The sequence below is a fragment of the Vigna unguiculata genome, chromosome 11 (genome assembly GCF_004118075.2).
Source record: "Vigna unguiculata cultivar IT97K-499-35 chromosome 11, ASM411807v1, whole genome shotgun sequence".
Taxonomy (NCBI): Eukaryota; Viridiplantae; Streptophyta; class Magnoliopsida; order Fabales; family Fabaceae; genus Vigna; species Vigna unguiculata.
The window spans coordinates 32597162-32614779 of record NC_040289.1 but is presented as its reverse complement, the minus strand read 5'-3'; the positions used below and the strand labels follow the sequence as shown (position 1 = coordinate 32614779).

General features: G+C 34.0%; 3 protein-coding genes across 3 annotated transcripts; 1 reads left to right on the top strand and 2 right to left on the bottom strand.

Annotated features, from left to right (window-relative positions):
• Positions 1-1022: 1022 nt before the first annotated feature.
• On the bottom strand, positions 1023-4455 carry LOC114169454 (fasciclin-like arabinogalactan protein 15). Its single transcript, XM_028054608.1, has 3 exons — positions 2684-4455; positions 1760-1879; positions 1023-1362 (listed from the first exon to the last, which is right to left on the bottom strand). Exons 1-2 carry the CDS (start codon positions 3960-3962, stop codon positions 1806-1808), a joined length of 1353 nt encoding a protein of 450 aa, XP_027910409.1. The 5' UTR covers positions 3963-4455; the 3' UTR covers positions 1023-1362; positions 1760-1805.
• Positions 4456-11914: 7459 nt separating this feature from the next.
• LOC114168341 (probable carboxylesterase 15) lies at positions 11915-13333 on the top strand. The gene is made up of 2 exons (XM_028053121.1): positions 11915-12681; positions 12811-13333. The coding sequence occupies exons 1-2, from the start codon at positions 12011-12013 to the stop codon at positions 13121-13123; spliced, it is 984 nt and encodes a 327-aa protein (XP_027908922.1). The 5' UTR covers positions 11915-12010; the 3' UTR covers positions 13124-13333.
• A 2426-nt stretch (positions 13334-15759) lies between these two features.
• LOC114168765 lies at positions 15760-16953 on the bottom strand. Its single transcript, XM_028053693.1, has one exon. The coding sequence runs from the start codon at positions 16648-16650 to the stop codon at positions 16168-16170; it is 483 nt and encodes a 160-aa protein (XP_027909494.1). The 5' UTR covers positions 16651-16953; the 3' UTR covers positions 15760-16167.
• Between the last annotated feature and the right edge of the window lie 665 nt (positions 16954-17618).

Sequence of the window (17618 nt, the reverse complement as noted above, 5' to 3'; positions counted from 1 at the left end):
TTGCCTCCTTTTGTTTTGGGAAAAGTTCAAGTGTAGGGAAAATGAATTTTGCGACAGAGTGTTAAATATAAGATAAAAGAAGAACAAATAGATATCAAGAAAAATAAGTTGGATAACATGAATTAATTCTATTTAAATTAATTTCAGTTTTACAAAGATATTTACTTTTGTTTATTCTTTGTATCAGTATGAATAATATTTTTTTCCGTTAGGGAATTCATGAATATAATCGCCCCAACTAAGGGGAAGGCTTCCTACACCTTCCCAAGATTCGGATGTTCTTAATTGAGGGCACACTATCTTTTATATATACACACAAATTGACGAGAAATTTCAGTGAATTATCATATATTCATTATTTGATTTGTTTATATTTTCCTAAATAAATGCCTTGCAAGATCTCTCACCAACCTTTACAATTCTGTGATTTATTATTACTTTATAAATTGCATTATGTTTGAGGATACAATCTGCGTGGGCCTGTGGTTGTTGTGAGCTTAAAAACTAGGAAAGTGACTTGTCAACTCAGCAAATGGCCCCAATTTCTTCTGCACACGAGTGAGCAATCTGAAGATAATAATAATAATAATAATAAAAAGATTTTTACCATTCATTTTTTCACCTTCTGAATATGAGAGTTGTAAATCATATTTGCAATTTTTAACATATATACAATAAATTAAAAAAAAAACAACTGTAAAATCACATGGATGATACTATATGAATGTCTAGATAAAATGTTTGAAGACTTCTTGGCCATATTTGTTTTATGTGTTGTTAGATCACAATCATTGACTAGCAGACATTATAGCTATGATGTTGAGGTTTTGTGATTGGACGTTAAATTCGTAATTTTCAATTATGATCCAGGACTAAAATCACGCTTCATCATATATGATTGAGGCACTGAATTATGTAATGTTTCTACAACTAGAAGGCACCAATTATAACTCGTTTTAAAGTAAATAGAGAGATGCATGGTAGGTAATTAAAGGCCATGATAGAAAGGGATGAAGAGGAGATTACAGAAAAGAATCATTTTATTGATCGATTATTACTGTATTTCCATTTGTAAAATTACTTACTGAATCGGGCACCGATTTCCCTGCCATCTTATTACATAAAAGCCTTCTCATCCCACCAGCACTGCTAAGAACTGAATCTAAATTGCATTATATGCACTATATATTGTTTTACTACACTTCACAAGCTTTTGTTCTCCACTTCAAGACCCAAATCCACAAGGACAAAATCCAGAAGGAGAAAGAAAAAGAGCATCACAAAAACTGGGGAAAAAAAACCAAACCCATAGAACCCTTCACATTCCGTTGACTTTTTACATCTTTGGAATTTCCTGTGCAGCTGCATCAAACCAACCATGTGTAAGTAAATACAAAATGTTCAAGGTCAACTTAATAGAAAACAATTGTTACAGAATGTATTAACCAACCCCAACAGCACCTAACCAAAATGGATATGAAAGAGTAACAAGAAATGAAGTTTACTTTTTCATATTTTATACTTCTTAGCATTTGATATTCAAGCCCACATGGTATAGAGAGGGAACACCAACTTGAGCAGATTTTTATACTGTCATAAGAATTTTAGCTCTGAACATTCAATTATTGTACAAAATAGATGAAAGTTGACATGCAGGGAATACTCTCTCCATAATTAATCCTTAATTAAGTCAACAAGATCCAATTAGCAAGCTAATGTTAGTTGTCACGTAACATAAGATATAGAGTTAGAATCTCACTATTTTCGTTCTTAACGAGTCTTGCTAGCATGCTGATGAGAGCAGTTTATTGACAAGAGATGAATCTTGAATCCTGACCAAAGCTTCCAAGCATCCAACATGCTGTTTCCAACAATTTTCCTGCCATGCCATTCAAACTTTAGCTTAGAAACTAAAAGCTTTCAATCAGTTATGAAGAGTATCACTGAAATGAGATTAAGAAAGAAAAACAATTTTGTGAGAAATGGTGAACCATTTAAGAAGCAAAAGGTTATAACTAGAAGATGGTGATAAATCTTGAAATAAGCTTGGTAGTCCCAAATGCAAGATAATTGTTGTCAAAGGTGGGACAATAAAATAAGAACCCAACTTTTCTCAAAAGTTTCTTTCCACCTTTCAGAAGCTTGACCTAACAAGCAATTCGATACGTTGAGTGGTTCCACTGCACTCTATAAAGTTTTAGACTTCTTTCTTAAAACTTAAGAATACTTTTCAAAGTTTTCTAACAGTCTAACTTAGGCAAAACCAAAACAAGTTCATCACCTTTGCACAAATTCTCACATATTCCAAACGCCCTATTCAAGAAACTACAAGTTTTGATCTTAGCTACAATCTATTTTCAACTTAAGATATAAGAATCTATTTTAAACTTTCATTGTAAAAACAGCTTATACACAAGAATTTATGTGTTGTGGTCATCCTATACACATCTTTTACTAATACTTAATCAATAATTGGAAAAAATGACTAAAACCAGCACAAGTCTAGCCACATAATATAAAGAAAACGCAAATAATAAATTAAATCTAAAAAACCAAATTAAACGCACATCATAGTCACCTTTTTCCCATCTTGACTTAAAAAACACCCAAACAAACACCACGAACAAAAAAGAAAAGTAAAAGCGAAGAAAAAGAGAAAAAATTAAACAACCAATTAACGCACCTCTTCTTTGCTTAACGACGACCTTAGCGGGTTGGGCCCGGGTCACAGGCCCAGCCTCTTCCTCCTGAGGCGGAAGCAGAACGCCGTCGATTCCCTGAACGGAGATCCGTCCATCCGTGTAAATATCCGGGTCGAACAAATACGCCGACCCGTCGCCGTGACCGAACTTGACGGAGCCGTCAGCCTCCTGCGCCGTCACCTTATGAGGCAACCGTAACGTGTCGTAACGGATCTTACCGAACCTTCTAACGGCATTGTACATGCTCTCCTCGGTCTGATACTCGGGAATCAAGTGATAGTACATAATCTGTTCAGGCGAACCCGGTTCACTCAGCTGGTCCGTCGTTAACTTCGCCATCGCTTCGTCGTTAGGAGCCAGCACCGTCAAAACGTAACCCTCCGAAACTAACCGTCCCATTTCCGTCGCCAGTGACGTTAAGTTTACCAGAATATCCGCCATTTCGTTGTAACCACCGTAGTGGAGGAGCGTTTGGATGAAGTCTTTCACCTGTCTCTCTCCATTGAAGTGATGGTGGGGTCCACCCGGTCCAGGCGCCGGCGCCGGCGCCAGTGAGGGTCCCGGCGCCATCGCGTCGTAGATCGGCAGCACAGGTGGGGAGCCTGCCGGCGTCGGGGGAGCTGGTTTTTTCAAGCGATGGGTGCGCGGGTCGACCTCCGGAGCGGATTCGGGTTTCACGGCGGCGATGGAGATGAGGTTGCGGCGGCGGTTGAAGTCGTCTTGTACGGAACGAGGGATGATGAGCGTGTCGATGCCGTGGATGACGCCGTCGGGTCGGGTCAGGGAATCCGGGTGGGTGACGCGGGAAGAGTCGACGTTCCAGTGAGTGGAATTAACGGTCTGGAGAGAGAGGTGGTGATTCGGGGCTAGGGTTTTGTGTCGGGTGGGTCGAGCTGGGTGACTTAACCCGGGTTGGTATTCGGGTTTTGTGATTCTTTTGGGGACGATGTGGGACATGAGAAGGGTTTGGAGAGACTGGAGGTTGCGGGGTTCGAGAAGGAAGCGCTTGAAATCAGGGTCGAGATCGCGTTCGAGAGCTTCGTTTCTGGGTGCGAAGATTGTGATGTTGTGGTTCATTACCGTGTTTTCTAGCGTTTGAAGAAGCATGGCTTTTTCCACCAGCTCAGCAACTTCAGTGTAATGTGAGTCCAACAGAGCCACGAGGATTGAGTTTGAGTTTATTTGACCTTGTGAGAGAGAGAATGCGAGGGTTGGGAGGAAGAAGAGAAGGATCGTGACGCCATAGATGCGGCAATCCATGGCGGCTTTTGCTTCAGACACAACACAGAGAAAGAAAGAAAGAAAGAGAGAGAGGGAGAGAGAAACACAGACACTAGCAATGTTGTTTTATATTCTGTTGCGGTGTGTGTTTGTGAGATTATGTTGGAGACAGAGCAGGTTTTGTTTGGGAATCGGTGGGGTAAATGGTGTGATTTATTGGCTTTGATGTTGTTGAGGTTGAAACGAGAGTGAACAAGTCACACTAGTTATTACTTATCAGTGTCAATGGCTGTGGGTAAATCCATGGGTGTCGGTTGCTTCGTGAAAATCCATGGCTTACGTGGCAGGTTTTGATTGGGCGGAGAAAGAGCAGTGAGAAACAAAGGAGTGGAATTGGTGTGGGGTCCACTAACCCCAACTGCTACCTGGCTCGTGAATAAATGAGCCATAAACATTAAACCCACTCTCATTATTGTCAATAACTATTTCGATGGAGTGTTTTGACTGTCTTCAGTAACCTTTTTCACCTTCTGCATGTGCTGTACAGTGAAACCTGATTTGAGGGTGATTAAGTTTGTAATGTAAAGTTATTATTTTCTGTGGATCTTCGAATTTACGCGTTAAAAAAAGTGGGGATTAATTAATTAAATGTACTATACTAGTTCGCAATTAGCACGCAGAGAATAAGTAGTTCATGAGATGATGATTAGTGTGTGCGTTTATTAGTACTAAAAGAAACAATAGCATGGAAAAGATGTAATGAAAGGAAGGAAATAAAAAAGTAGAGAAATAAGAGTGGTGGTGGTGCCCACTTGGCTCAGGTATTATTAGCTGAGCTGTTTCTGTCCTCTAGAGACTCGTGTGTACGTACCATACAAACCAAGGAATAAAAAAGCTTACTAAAACTCTAGAGAAAAGACATTTGGAATAAATCAAGAATGCAAAACATTTTTTTTGGAAAGTTCATCTTGTTATGGGTTGAATAAATCAGAAAAAATATATATGGAATGTAATAGTGTTTGTTGGGAGATTTGGATGAATAGATTTAGAAGGAAAGTTTATGAGAAATTTGGTGAAAAAGGTTGAAAAGAAATAGGTTTGTTTTTAGCATTTTCCTTAAGTGAAGCATCTGTTGTATGTATGGAGGGTGACCTATCCCCCACCGGCGGGCTATCGGTCTGTCTCTTCACCTTTCTTTCCTTAGTATTCACTTTTATCTTCTCATTGATTTCAAGGTTGAAAAATGGTAACATATTTGATTGATAGAGAAAGAATTCATTGGTTATTATTAAACATAAACACTATTAATTTTCAACTCATTATTTATAATTTCCAAGGATTCTGCTGTCAACTTTTCTCTATTATCTGAGAGTTACAGAGTTAATTGTAAGATGTTAATGCCACACGCCTCGTTACATTCTCATGTCAAATACTATTCGATTTCTATCACAATTTTGTTTTAAGAAAATATCTCAAATGAATGTATTTAAATTATCACTTGAATATACTTTTAATCTCAAACTTTAAAAATAATAGATATACTTCTTTTAACTCAATTACATTAATAGTTTATTTAGATAAACTAATTGAAATATCTTAAATTTCAATTTTCATGTTTGTATAAAGCAATCTAATTTAAATTTTAAGACAAACTCAACTCTATCTTAGTCTGAGTTGAGTTAGTTCAACTTTTGGTCCAGGATATCTCGTCTCAACTTTTGGTTTGGATCAGCTCACAAAGATTCAACTTGGGCTGATTAGGCCCGACCTTTGACACATGTTGACTTGACTCGACCTTCAACCTATACCAACTTGGCTCCACTTTTTCCTCGGACTGACTCGACTCGACCTTCAACCCATGTCAACTCGACGATCTTCGATTCGGGCCAACTCTGCTCAACCTTCGACTTAGGCTGATTCGGCTCGCCCATCAACTTGGCTTGCTCGACATGGCTCGACCTTCAACCCAACTCGACTATGTTTGACCTTGGCTTGGGTCGATTCGACTCGACTTCACATTGGCTGAACAACTCGACCTTCAGCTCAACCTTCAATTTGGGTCGAATCGTCTCAACTTCAACATGGGCCAACTCAGCTCGACTTCGACTTAGATCGACTTGGCTCGACATTCAACTCGAACCAACTCGACTTGACCATCCACCCATGTTGACTCGACTCGATCTTCGGCTTAGGTTGACTCGGCTTGACCCGGCTCTACCTTCGTGAGTGGATTGATACGGGGGTGAAAATGAGTGGAATTTCAATTTCCTCCTTTTTTAGTGAATTTCAAATTCTACTGTTTTAGTTATTTGAAATACCTTCTTGAAATTCCTTTTAATTTCCACATCCAAACAAGTCATTTTACTTCAAAAAATTTCAAATCCTCCAAATAAATGATTTACTCTATTAAATTGCCTCATTCAAAAACAACATAATTGTTTCTATGTGTCAAATGTCTTTCATCTAGCATTTGAGTAGCTTACACCATTTAATATGTTATAGTTTTAGTGACAACTTAGAAATGTGTTAAACACGTCAAATAAATTTAATATAATTGAATTAAATGATTATATTCATTCATTTTTAAGGTACGAGGACCTAAATATATCAAAACTTTGGACATGAATGAATTCTAATTTTGTGACAAAGTTCATAAATTAAAAACATATTTAATCCATAAATTATTTTAAATTTTGACTATCTGAAAATAATAGATGTAATATATATATATGACGCAATGAAGAAAAGGAGTGTAGAAGTGGGTATATACATGTGAAGGTTACCTTGCCAAAGTCATATAAAAAATGAATTGACTATGGATTTTGCCTCATAAAAGGACAATGGAAAATACAATTAGGAACGTAATTTCTATAATGAGTATTCGGTGGGGAATGGTAGAAGAATCCATTATTGTATAATTAACAATGATTTTGGTGAGATTATTAAATGAGTTTGGTTTGGTGTATCCTTCAATAGTATGGTAGGAGAGAAGGAAAGAGCATTAAGACTATGACAATATAAGCCCTAATTTTGCTTCCTCGAAATCTGTCGGTGCCACTATACATAATCATTTAATCACAATTATTTTAATCTATGGAATTTATAATTTCCGACTTTGGCATATCTTTCAGTAGTTGGCAAGGAATATAGATACGAAAATGTGAATTCACCAAACCACCCTTCTAAAAGTATCTTCAAAAGTTGTGAGTGCCTTGTAGAGGTAAAGGGTAGCGTCGACTATACTCACTTCACTTTGCTACCAAACAAAACATCTCGTCAAAACAAGTGTGCTTGCTTTTGTTTTTGTCCTCTGATGATTACACAAATTCAACATCTTCTTTTGTTTAATGTGTATATTGTATAGTCTGGTTAGAATGGACGTTTCACTTGTTTTATACACGGTTTTTTGTTTAGGTGCATTTTTTTTTTCTTCTGGAATATTTTTCCTCTGCGAAATATTTCTGTCATGGGATTTTTATGGATCAAATCCATTGCACTAGAAAAGACTTTCAACAAAGACATGCAAAAGCACTCTCAGACAACATAGGACTCTGAGACGTATGATTTTCAGACACTGTTACTTTCTGTAAGTAATAGTTTCATTTTGGAGTCTCATATATAATTTGTGTCCGAACAAGTTTGGAGAGTCATGATTTATGCTAGAAAAGGAAGAAGGAAAGAAAAGTTGGAGTGAAGAAAAGGAAAAAAATAAAAAGAGGATACATATGTGTAAGGTTTGCACAGAAAACTGTGGGGGCTGAAAATTCAGATTAAACATGGAAGATCACATGCTCTCATCATCAGTTAAAAAAAAAATAAACAATGAAATATCTCTGTTCTTTATTCTAAATCCAATGAAAGATAGTTAAAAAATGAATTTTAAAAATAATTTAATCCTATAAAATTAATTTACAAGATAAAAATTGTTTTTACTTATATATTATGATGATTCTTAATTGATGTAAAACTTTCAATAATAAAAGGAAGCTCGAAGTGATCTGACCTCATCTTCGTCTTTTCTTGTCCATTTATATTGAGTGTATTTACATTATTATACAAACAATTGTAATTTTTTATAGTATGTTGAAAAAGTATACATGGTGTGATGAAAATGAAGAGATATTTAATTGTTTGTGATATTAAAGTATTCATGTACACTATTCAAAATATTTTATTCATCTAATTAATTATTTTTCTAATATAGTATTATATATATATATATATATACATATATATATATATATATATATATATATATATAACTATTGAACTTTAGTTTTGTTTCAATTGATCCTTAAGTTTTACCTTTTTTTTTTGTAAAAAAACACAAAATTTTAATTTTGTTATACCTATTTCTTAAAACTTGTTAGTTTTTTACAAATATTTTTTTCTAACAGCTTTGAGTTAAATCATTATTGCAAATATTACATTATTTAACTTAAAGTTGTTAAAAACTACATATAAAAAGTTAAAAAAAAATAATTATAATTAAATTAAATGTTTAGGTTTCTATTTACAGAAAAGGATAAAGTTTAAAGATTGATTCGAAAAAAGTTAGAGCTCAATATTTCTATACATAAATTTAGAAACTGGTTGGAAAAAAAAAAGATTTCAATATGTCTGAGGATTAACTAAAGCAAAAAACTAAAGTTTAGAGATTTTGTTTGTAAAAGGGGTAGATTTTAAGGGAATTAAAATTTTTTTCCCTAATTTGTTAGTTGCAGCTCATATTTTTGTGGATATTATTTGTGTATGAATTTTGATTGAGTTTGTAGGAAATAGTGGCAGAATAGATGTAGCATTAAAGAGGCCTAAAGTTGCACACAAAACCCAACATTGATCTTCTAGTAAGCCCAACATATGACTTTCAATGCCAAACCCACACCACACGAGTTTCAGAAATTGTGTGTGCGTAATGAGTTTTATCCAAATGTTTTAGGATCAATTTTGATGGCTTCAGAAAATGTTGGACTCATTGTAACAGCAAGCATGTGGATAATTTGTGGACTACTCTGGTTCTAGGTTAGTTTTCAAGCAAGTTGCGATGGTGAAAAAAAAAAATAGCAACTATAATGTAAAACTATAATTTAACTGAATTCAACTATGTGATGGTTTTATACTATCTAAATTAAACTATTTTAAATTATTTGAACTGTTGCTAATAATATTTATCTTTTTAGTTTATTACTCAATTCAAGTAATTCAATTTAGTTATATAAATAACTGAGAGATTGAAGAGAATATAATCCATTACAAGTTATTTCAAGAATAAGACAATCCAAACTTTTACTTTAGACTTTAAAAGAAAGAATTAATACTGACATTTGTATAATTTTAATTATCAGTTGAGAAAATATAAAAGTAACGACTAAAATGTACTTTTCCTTAATGAATAAGATTCAATCCTTGTAAAGAATTAATATTTGTTTCCATAAAACTCTTAATTTATATTTATTTTCATTAATTTTAACCTAAGAATAATTGAGTCATCCCTTACAACTATGAAAATAAATATTAAAACGTGACATTTGTAACTCTCCAAATTAGCAGAATTATAATATAGTATTACCTAAATCATTTCAATTTAGATATTAAGCAAAAAAAAATCCAGACACATAAACATGCAATATATATTTTACCATTCTCCTTAAAACTTAAGAAAATTCTCAAAATATATATATTTTTTTTTCAACCGATGGAAGAGTTATACAATATAATACAAAATTATATATCTACACAATAATTATACTCTAACCATATATTAACGATCTAAATTCTCAACCCTTCTACCTACACTCTCCTCTACACACGTATAACACATATCATTACAAGCGGATAAATATATAAATAATTGTAACAATTCCTATTCCTCAAATTAAAACATGGTATAATAAATTTTTTTTCCTTCAACTTAATCATCAATCAAATGTCCACAAAGAATGCTCAAAATTGCTCACACAACATTGACATTTACTCTACTTTCAGAAGACACGTGTACTGAGTATACTCAGAGATCATGCATTGTCACCTCCCACTCTTGTCTCACAAAACTATAGCTATATAAAATTTTACCCTTCCTAAACTTCAATCCATGGTTAGAAACACCTTTCTTGACTGCACATCGACTCGATGTTTCAAATAATTTTTCCCTACTTCTTGATGCCCTCAACAATAACATAATAACAACTTCCTTAAACACACTAAAACAACAAATTGATGACGTTCTGTCATATAATCGATTATGACTTCTCAAAAGTGTCATTTTACCATAATTTCATTCATACAATTTATAGGTAAATTACAATAATCGTTCTTTGAAAATGTCTATCAAAATTAAAAATTTAATTCTTTGTTACTTAGTCAAACACAACACGACCTTATGCATTCACAATTTCTATTGTTAACCTAAGGAATTGTCACTTTTTTTTATTGACAAATGTTAGTTGTTATTATTATGCTAGTGGGGGGAGTTGGACTCAAAACCTCTCCCGCCCTCCCAACTTTACTATCAAACTAACCTTATAATTCTGATACATTTCCTCCTTCATCGACAATAAATATATTTTTGTCTTTCTTTCCTTCGATAGTGTACAAATGTATGGATTTAAGATGTTTTAAAGGTCTTAGCTTAGGTGTTTTTAGGAAATGAATTATTATATCATATATCCTTGAGCTATGTTAGACATAGGAGGGAAACCTTGATTACACATTTAATAAATAATAATAATAATAATAATAATAATAAAATATTTAGCCACTTAATAAAACAAGGTAAGAGATAGACATTATAGTGAAAGTTTGTAAATCAAAAGTCTACTGGCATAAAGTTTCCCAAGTAAGTGAGGGGTCTTTTTTATTTTGTTTGTTTTTCTATGATAGTGTATTCATTATATTAGGATTGCAACTTCCTTTTCCAAAGATGACAAAAACACCTCGGACAAACACTAATAGATATCTTTAATAAATACATCTAGGTAATAAGTACACATATTTTAATTAATCATTTGTTAATGAACGACTACTAATATTACGAGATTCAATTGATAAATACTTAGTGAATTTTATTTAGATATTTTAAAAAATTACTTGATCAAAATAAAATTATTAATAAAACATATTAACCATTAAAAAATTATTTAGTTTAATTTTATATTTTATTTGGAAAATTAAAGTTATTTAAAAATAATAACTTTTTAAACTTTGTGGTAATCATTGAATTTGTTTTTTAAATCAAATTACTTTACACTGATATTTTTATTGTTTCATTTTACTTGGATTATACTTTAAATTAAAATTTTATTTAAATGTATATTTTCAAGAATTATTTTAAAATAACTTATTTTAAAAAGAACATACTATATTAGACTAATTTGTGTTTTTTTAAATAGAGTAGGTAATAATATTCGTCCTCGCCGTGATCCATTATCTTCTATTCGTTATATACTCTAATAAAGAAATTTTGATTTTATAAATGTTACACTCACGTAACCTCATCTTAACAATTGAAACCTTTATTTCATCCTTCCATATTCTAAATACCCATCTTCGGACAGTGTCAATGTCACACATATTCTTCTCCTTTTTTAAATACAAAGATTATAAAATTCTGAGCCCAAACGTTAACCATATTAATGAAAGTTTAGCTCCATATTCATATTTGTCTTTAACTATTTTGTAATAGTCTATAAATGTCTATAAAAATTTAAAAGAAATAGTACAAAATATACGTGTTTTAAATTCTTATAATGAAGCAGTCTCACTATTATAATTAATTAAATTATCATTAAAAATCTACAATTGGTGTAGCACTTTATTATTCAACAAAAGAATAATATCATTGCATGATGCTGCCATCGAGATAATGGCACAAGTAAAGACTCCATTGCCGCATAAGAAAACAACGTATGACACACTTCCCACACTGTCATGTTTGTCTTGCATGCCAAAAAAAAACGAAACGACATTCACATCACAATCCTTTCACGACAATGCATTCTTCCACCGTCATTCATCTTTTCAACCTCTTTTTCTCTCTTTATATCAACTTTCCTCACACAAAATAAAGCACAGTGTAACAAGAAAAAAACATGTCTGCAACATTGGATTCCGAAGCCACCGTAGTAGATGAGTGTCGCGGTGTTCTTCACGTTTATAGTGACGGCTCCATAGTACGCTCTTCGCGTCCAAGCTTCAACGTCCCTGTAAACGACGACGGCACCGTTTTGTGGAAAGATGTCGTTTTTGACCCTGCCCATGATCTGCAGCTTCGGCTCTACAAGCCAGCCGGCTCAGCCGGCTCCAAGCTTCCCATCTTTTTCTACTTTCACGGTGGCGGCTTTTGCATCGGCTCACGCACTTGGCCTAATTGTCAAAACTACTGTTTTCGGCTTGTTTCCCAGCTTCGAGTTATAGTGGTAGCACCAGATTACCGGCTGGCTCCTGAGAACCGGCTACCAGCCGCAATCGACGACGGCTTCACGGCTGTTAAGTGGCTGCAAACTCAAGCCGCGGGTAACGAGCCGGACCCATGGTTGAACAACGTAGCTGATTTTAGCCGGGTGTTCATCTCGGGTGACTCGGCCGGAGGAAACATAGCTCATCATTTGGCGGCTCGGCTCGGATTCCGGTCGCCGGAGTTGGCGCCGGTTCGGGTGAGAGGTTATGTTCTATTGGCACCTTTCTTTGGTGGAACTGTCCGAACGAAGTTAGAAGCTGAAGGACCAAAAGATGCTTTTCTGAATTTGGAACTCATTGATAGGTTGGTAAATTTGATTATTCATTTCTGCATTATGTGTTTTCTGATGGTTCAATTATTAGGGTAAGTAAAATAGTGAGAAAATCTATGAATAAATTTTGTTTTGTTTATGTTTTGTTAATGATTGAACAGGTTTTGGAGGCTTTCTATTCCGATTGGGGAAACTACTGATCACCCTATTGTGAATCCATTTGGGCCAAACAGTGAGAGGCTTGAAGGAAAAAATATAGAACCGATTCTGGTGGTGGCCGGAGGAAGTGATTTGCTAAAAGACAGAGCAGAAGATTATGCAAGGAGGCTTAAGGAGTGGGGTAAAGATATAGAGTATGTGGAATTTGAAGGACAAGAACATGGTTTCTTCACTATTGATCCCAATTCAGAACCCTCAAACAAGTTGATGTTCATCATCAAACGTTTCATAGAGAAGCATCTGGGGAATGTTTGAAGATCTTCAAACTCTGCTACAACTTCATGACATGGGACAAAGATAAAATTCTAAGCATCAAGCATGCATTGACCTAAAGTTCTGTTAAATTGCTATTGTGATAAAACTTTTTCATTCTAAAAGTTAAAGTTAATGTGTATGTTTTTGCGAGTGAGACAAAATGATTGTTGCATGAAATAAAAAAATAAAAATCGTTTTCTTGTTTAAAAATTCTTTAGGGTGAATGTTATAATTTTTCTAAAAACAAAACTAAAATCATGAACTTCTATTCTTTAAAAAAGAGAAAACAATTATACTAGTCCGTTTTTAGAAAAATAAAAATTGCATAGAAAAGTAAAAATTGCAATCAATTATAGGTCACAAGATATTATTCAAACATTCTAGTTGTTTGTCATCTAAAATTAATTACACTCGTAAAATAAATTTTTATAATTTCATATTAGACATCACTATAGTAACATGAAAATTTTAGAAAAAAAAAACAAGAAAGAAAACAAACAGGAAAATATGAAGAATCACGACAAATCTATGATAAAAATACATCGCAAACATGAACAAATTCTATAACAAAAAAAAATTAAAAAAACATACATAGAAAATTAAAACTCAATAATCATATTTCTCATCATATTAAACTCATTCACAATTCACGAAAGACATTTAAAATTTATTATAGTTTTTTAGAAATTCTTGCTTTAAAAATTTAGTATTAACTTTCTTTAGACAGTGTTTGGGGAACTTTTCTTTGAGGGGTATGTATGTCTTCCTCTTTAAGGTTTCATATCCCTTGGAGTTGCTTACAAGATTAGGAGCAAGGAAAGCCTCATTCATCTAATTCTTCTTCCAATGTATGGGAATGTACATTTGTCCATGTTCTTAATACTAGTTGTGATATTCCTTTATCACAATTGTCCTCTCCTTGCATAAAGGGAGATATGGTCTCGGTGCATATTGTTGACGAAGTTTATCTTATTGGTTTGGAAGAGTGCAAAAATCATTTTCATGGGTGTATTTTATGAACAAAATGGGATTTAGATCTTTGTAAGAAGCTTAAAGTCTAGAAACATTTATGTCAATGGAAAACGATTCACTTTTAACAAAGAGTTCTATGAATTTGCTTTTTTTTTACGATTAAGGATATGAGAAAGGTTTTGGTGGTTGGAGTTTGGAATTTATCTCTTGAAGTCCTTCATGTTTTTTTTTGACTAAAGATTTTGTTCCAGTTTCTATGAAGCTCAAGAAAACTAGTGTAAAAATCATTATAAGAAGCTTGAAGTGGCATGGAAACATTTAGGTCAATGGATAGCGATTCACTCTTGGCAAAGAGTTCTATGAATTGGATTTTTCTACGCTTAAGGATATGAAAAGAGTTTTGGTGGTTGGAGTTTGGAATTTATCTTTCGGAATCCTTCGTGTTTTTCTTGGACTAAAAATTTTGTTCTAGCTTCCATGAAGCTCACCAAAACCCAATGTTAGGTGTGCATGCATGGTCTTCCTTTGGTATTGGTAGTTAAAGGCTAATATCTCAATTGTGCATGGTATTGACACACCTTTATCTTTAGATGATCACACCGAGAATAAGTCTCAATGTTTCTTTGCACGTATCTTGGTTGATGTTGATTTGTTATCTGATTTGCCTAATCAAATTTTGGTGAAAATGACACAATTTGCGTTTATTATTGATATGAAGTATGAGGAATTGCCTCATTTTTTCTTCAAATTGTAAAATGATTGATCATGATCTACCTAATTGTAAATGGTTACAACAAAATGTCAATGTAATTTCGAGTAGAGAGAAAAAAATTGGCTCAAAAGTACAATTTTATCATCCTAAAATGGTTGGTGCCTAGGATAAGAATAAGAACTCTCTATGTTTGGTTTTAAAGCTTCTATAGATCATTATGCTACCTGTTGTGGAGACTATTGTTAAATTAAGAAATATAACAAGTATTTTCAGCTTAAAGAAAACCTAAAAAATAAAGACTTTGCCTATATTTGATTAAATATTTGGAGTATGGCATTGCCATTTTGCATTGAATGGGTTATGGGGACCATTTCGCATCATGGTCCATGTATACAACCAAGTACAACAACGTACCAAAGACTGGACATTGTAATATCAAATGACAAGGTGTTGCCATTTATTTTAACAAATATCTCATCTATGAATTCATGCTTTACATAAAAAATAATTAAAAAAAATGTAAACTTTTTTAGAATGTTTAAAAAAAAAACTTGTATGAAATTCTGAATAAATAAAAGTCTAGCTTTTGCAACTAAAAGTCAAGTTCAACAACCATAAATTTTAATCTCAAATTTTTCAATAGAGTCTAAAACATCACTCTCATTTAGCCTCCAAACTTCCAACACGGTCAACAAAAACTACGTACACTTAAATATGAGTGTAATTCCGTTCGTTAAGTCGTACTCAACTGACGTTAATAGATATCATTTTTTTTTCTTCTGTTCATTAATAAGCTACTACTAGGTTTGTGTTGGAGTCAACCACATGTAACATTCACGTTTTCAAGCCAAATTAAGATTAGTAAAGTAGATTAGTGCCCTTAATCACTTGTAACACAAACACAAACAATTATCGAAAGAACAACATGAAGCGAATGTAAAACAAGAGGTTATTAATTTCTTATATTTATGTAAGAAGAAAACTTAAACTAATGAACGAAGGAATCTTCCTCACATCAATATTAGTTCATAGCAAATTCAAAATATTAATTTTGATTTGGTTCTATCAATTTTACCCAAAAAAAAATGTACATCTTTTTTAAAATGTCCTAATTAAAATTATCCCGAAAGAACGAAAATAAAATAAAATCCAAGCACACGATGAACATAACCGTAGCATCGTCACGTCGTCGTCTCGTTTGTCCCTACTCACACGAACATAGCTTCGCCGAATTCGTAAACCACACAACACGTGTCCAATAACCAGGTCACGACACCGTTTCAACACCCTCTTCCTATAGGGGCGTTATGATAATCTTCTTATCTAATGTGTGCACACGATGGACCGGTCCGGTTCAGAGTTACGGTTGGCGCTGCGACTCGCTCCGCCAGAACCCGGTTCCGGCGAACCGGGCCCACATCTCCTTCTCGAATCCCTCTTCATCCTCGTCCATCTCGTTCTCCGGGAATTGCCTAAAAAACTCCTCCAAGCGCGTGCCATCCACGCCGTAGCTCCACAAATCGACACTACTGGCCCTGTGCGGGTGCAACACCATGATATCGTTGCCCTTGTTTACGACAAGGGCGTTGCTGCTGATGTCGTTGGTGTTATCATCGTGGTTCTTGTTGTTCCTCAGCAAACGATGTCGTCTCTTGCGCGCGGCTTTAAGGACCAGTCTCTTGGGGACCTTGTAGACGGCTAGCAGGGCGATGTGGACGACCACGCACGGGAAGCAGCAGCACACGGCGGCGCACTCAGCCGCGCCTCCCCCGGCCACCTCGCCAACGCCACGCCTCCGGCGGTTTTGCACCGGCTTCGGAGGGACGACGACTTGGTGGACCATCGGAAGCAAAGTATACGAGAAAAAAAACAGCGCGTCTGATTGCGATTATTGATTTCAACCGTTTCGGTTTGTGGTTTTTTATGTGTGGATGTTTGGGGAAGGGAAAGAAAGAGAGAGTGGAGGAGCTTGAAAGAAGGATTATCAGAGAAAGAATTGAAAGAATCCGAAGCAACAATGATTAATAGAAAAGGGTGGTTACGGATCGGTGTTTGGTAAGATCGCGTCGCACTTCACACTCGATGAATGAACGGAAGAGACTTCCAGATTAACTGAAACTGCGGTTTTCTTTTTTTCTTTTAACTCCCATATATTGACACTTCCCTTAATTAATTAATTAATTAATTAATTATGCTTAAAAGATTTTGGTTACTATATTTGATTTTTTTTTTTTTTGAGGTCAATTAGGATTGATTGTAAAATGAGAATGGCACTAAGAGGTAGTTAAAGTCGAGGTTTGAAATTTGGTATAACCAACCATACCACAACCTTTAACCAAGTCATCAAAAATCAGAAAAATAATTATTGGAAATCAATTAAGGAAACATACGTTAACTGAAAAAATACTTTTATTTTATAACGAATTTAGTTTTAATTTTTTGGTATTTTAATTTGATATATACATATATATATATATATATATTATATCAAGAAAATATTAATTACTTTCTTTTGTTACCGCCAATTATAAAGGAAAATGTCACACTCAATCGACACGGATTTTAAACGGATTTTTATTTTTATGATAAAACAAAAGCGTCATTGATATGATTTAATAAGAGATTGTGGAAAGTTTAAAAGGCTTCTTTCTTAACTATAATTTCTGATACAATTGATTATAATTTATAAGAGATTTATTTTAATACAACTTCTTAAAAGTTTTTTTTTTTTTTAATAAGTTGGATCCTTGTCAGTTCCACGTCAGTAGCTGGTAACTAATGTTGATGATAATCATTTATCGCTTTGGTTTG

Bases quoted from the DNA above. Each gene is read 5' to 3' on its own strand.
- LOC114168765 (XM_028053693.1), bottom strand. From the start codon at position 16,650: ATGGTCCACCAAGTCGTCGTCCCTCCGAAGCCGGTGCAAAACCGCCGG.
- LOC114169454 (XM_028054608.1), bottom strand. From the start codon at position 3,962: ATGGATTGCCGCATCTATGGCGTCACGATCCTTCTCTTCTTCCTCCCA. The intron at 1,880-2,683 runs GTGCGTTAATTG...ATGGCATGGCAG, and splicing joins CGTCGTTAAGCAAAGAAGAG to GAAAATTGTTGGAAACAGCA.
- LOC114168341 (XM_028053121.1), top strand. From the start codon at position 12,011: ATGTCTGCAACATTGGATTCCGAAGCCACCGTAGTAGATGAGTGTCGC. The intron at 12,682-12,810 runs GTTGGTAAATTT...ATGATTGAACAG, and splicing joins AATTTGGAACTCATTGATAG to GTTTTGGAGGCTTTCTATTC.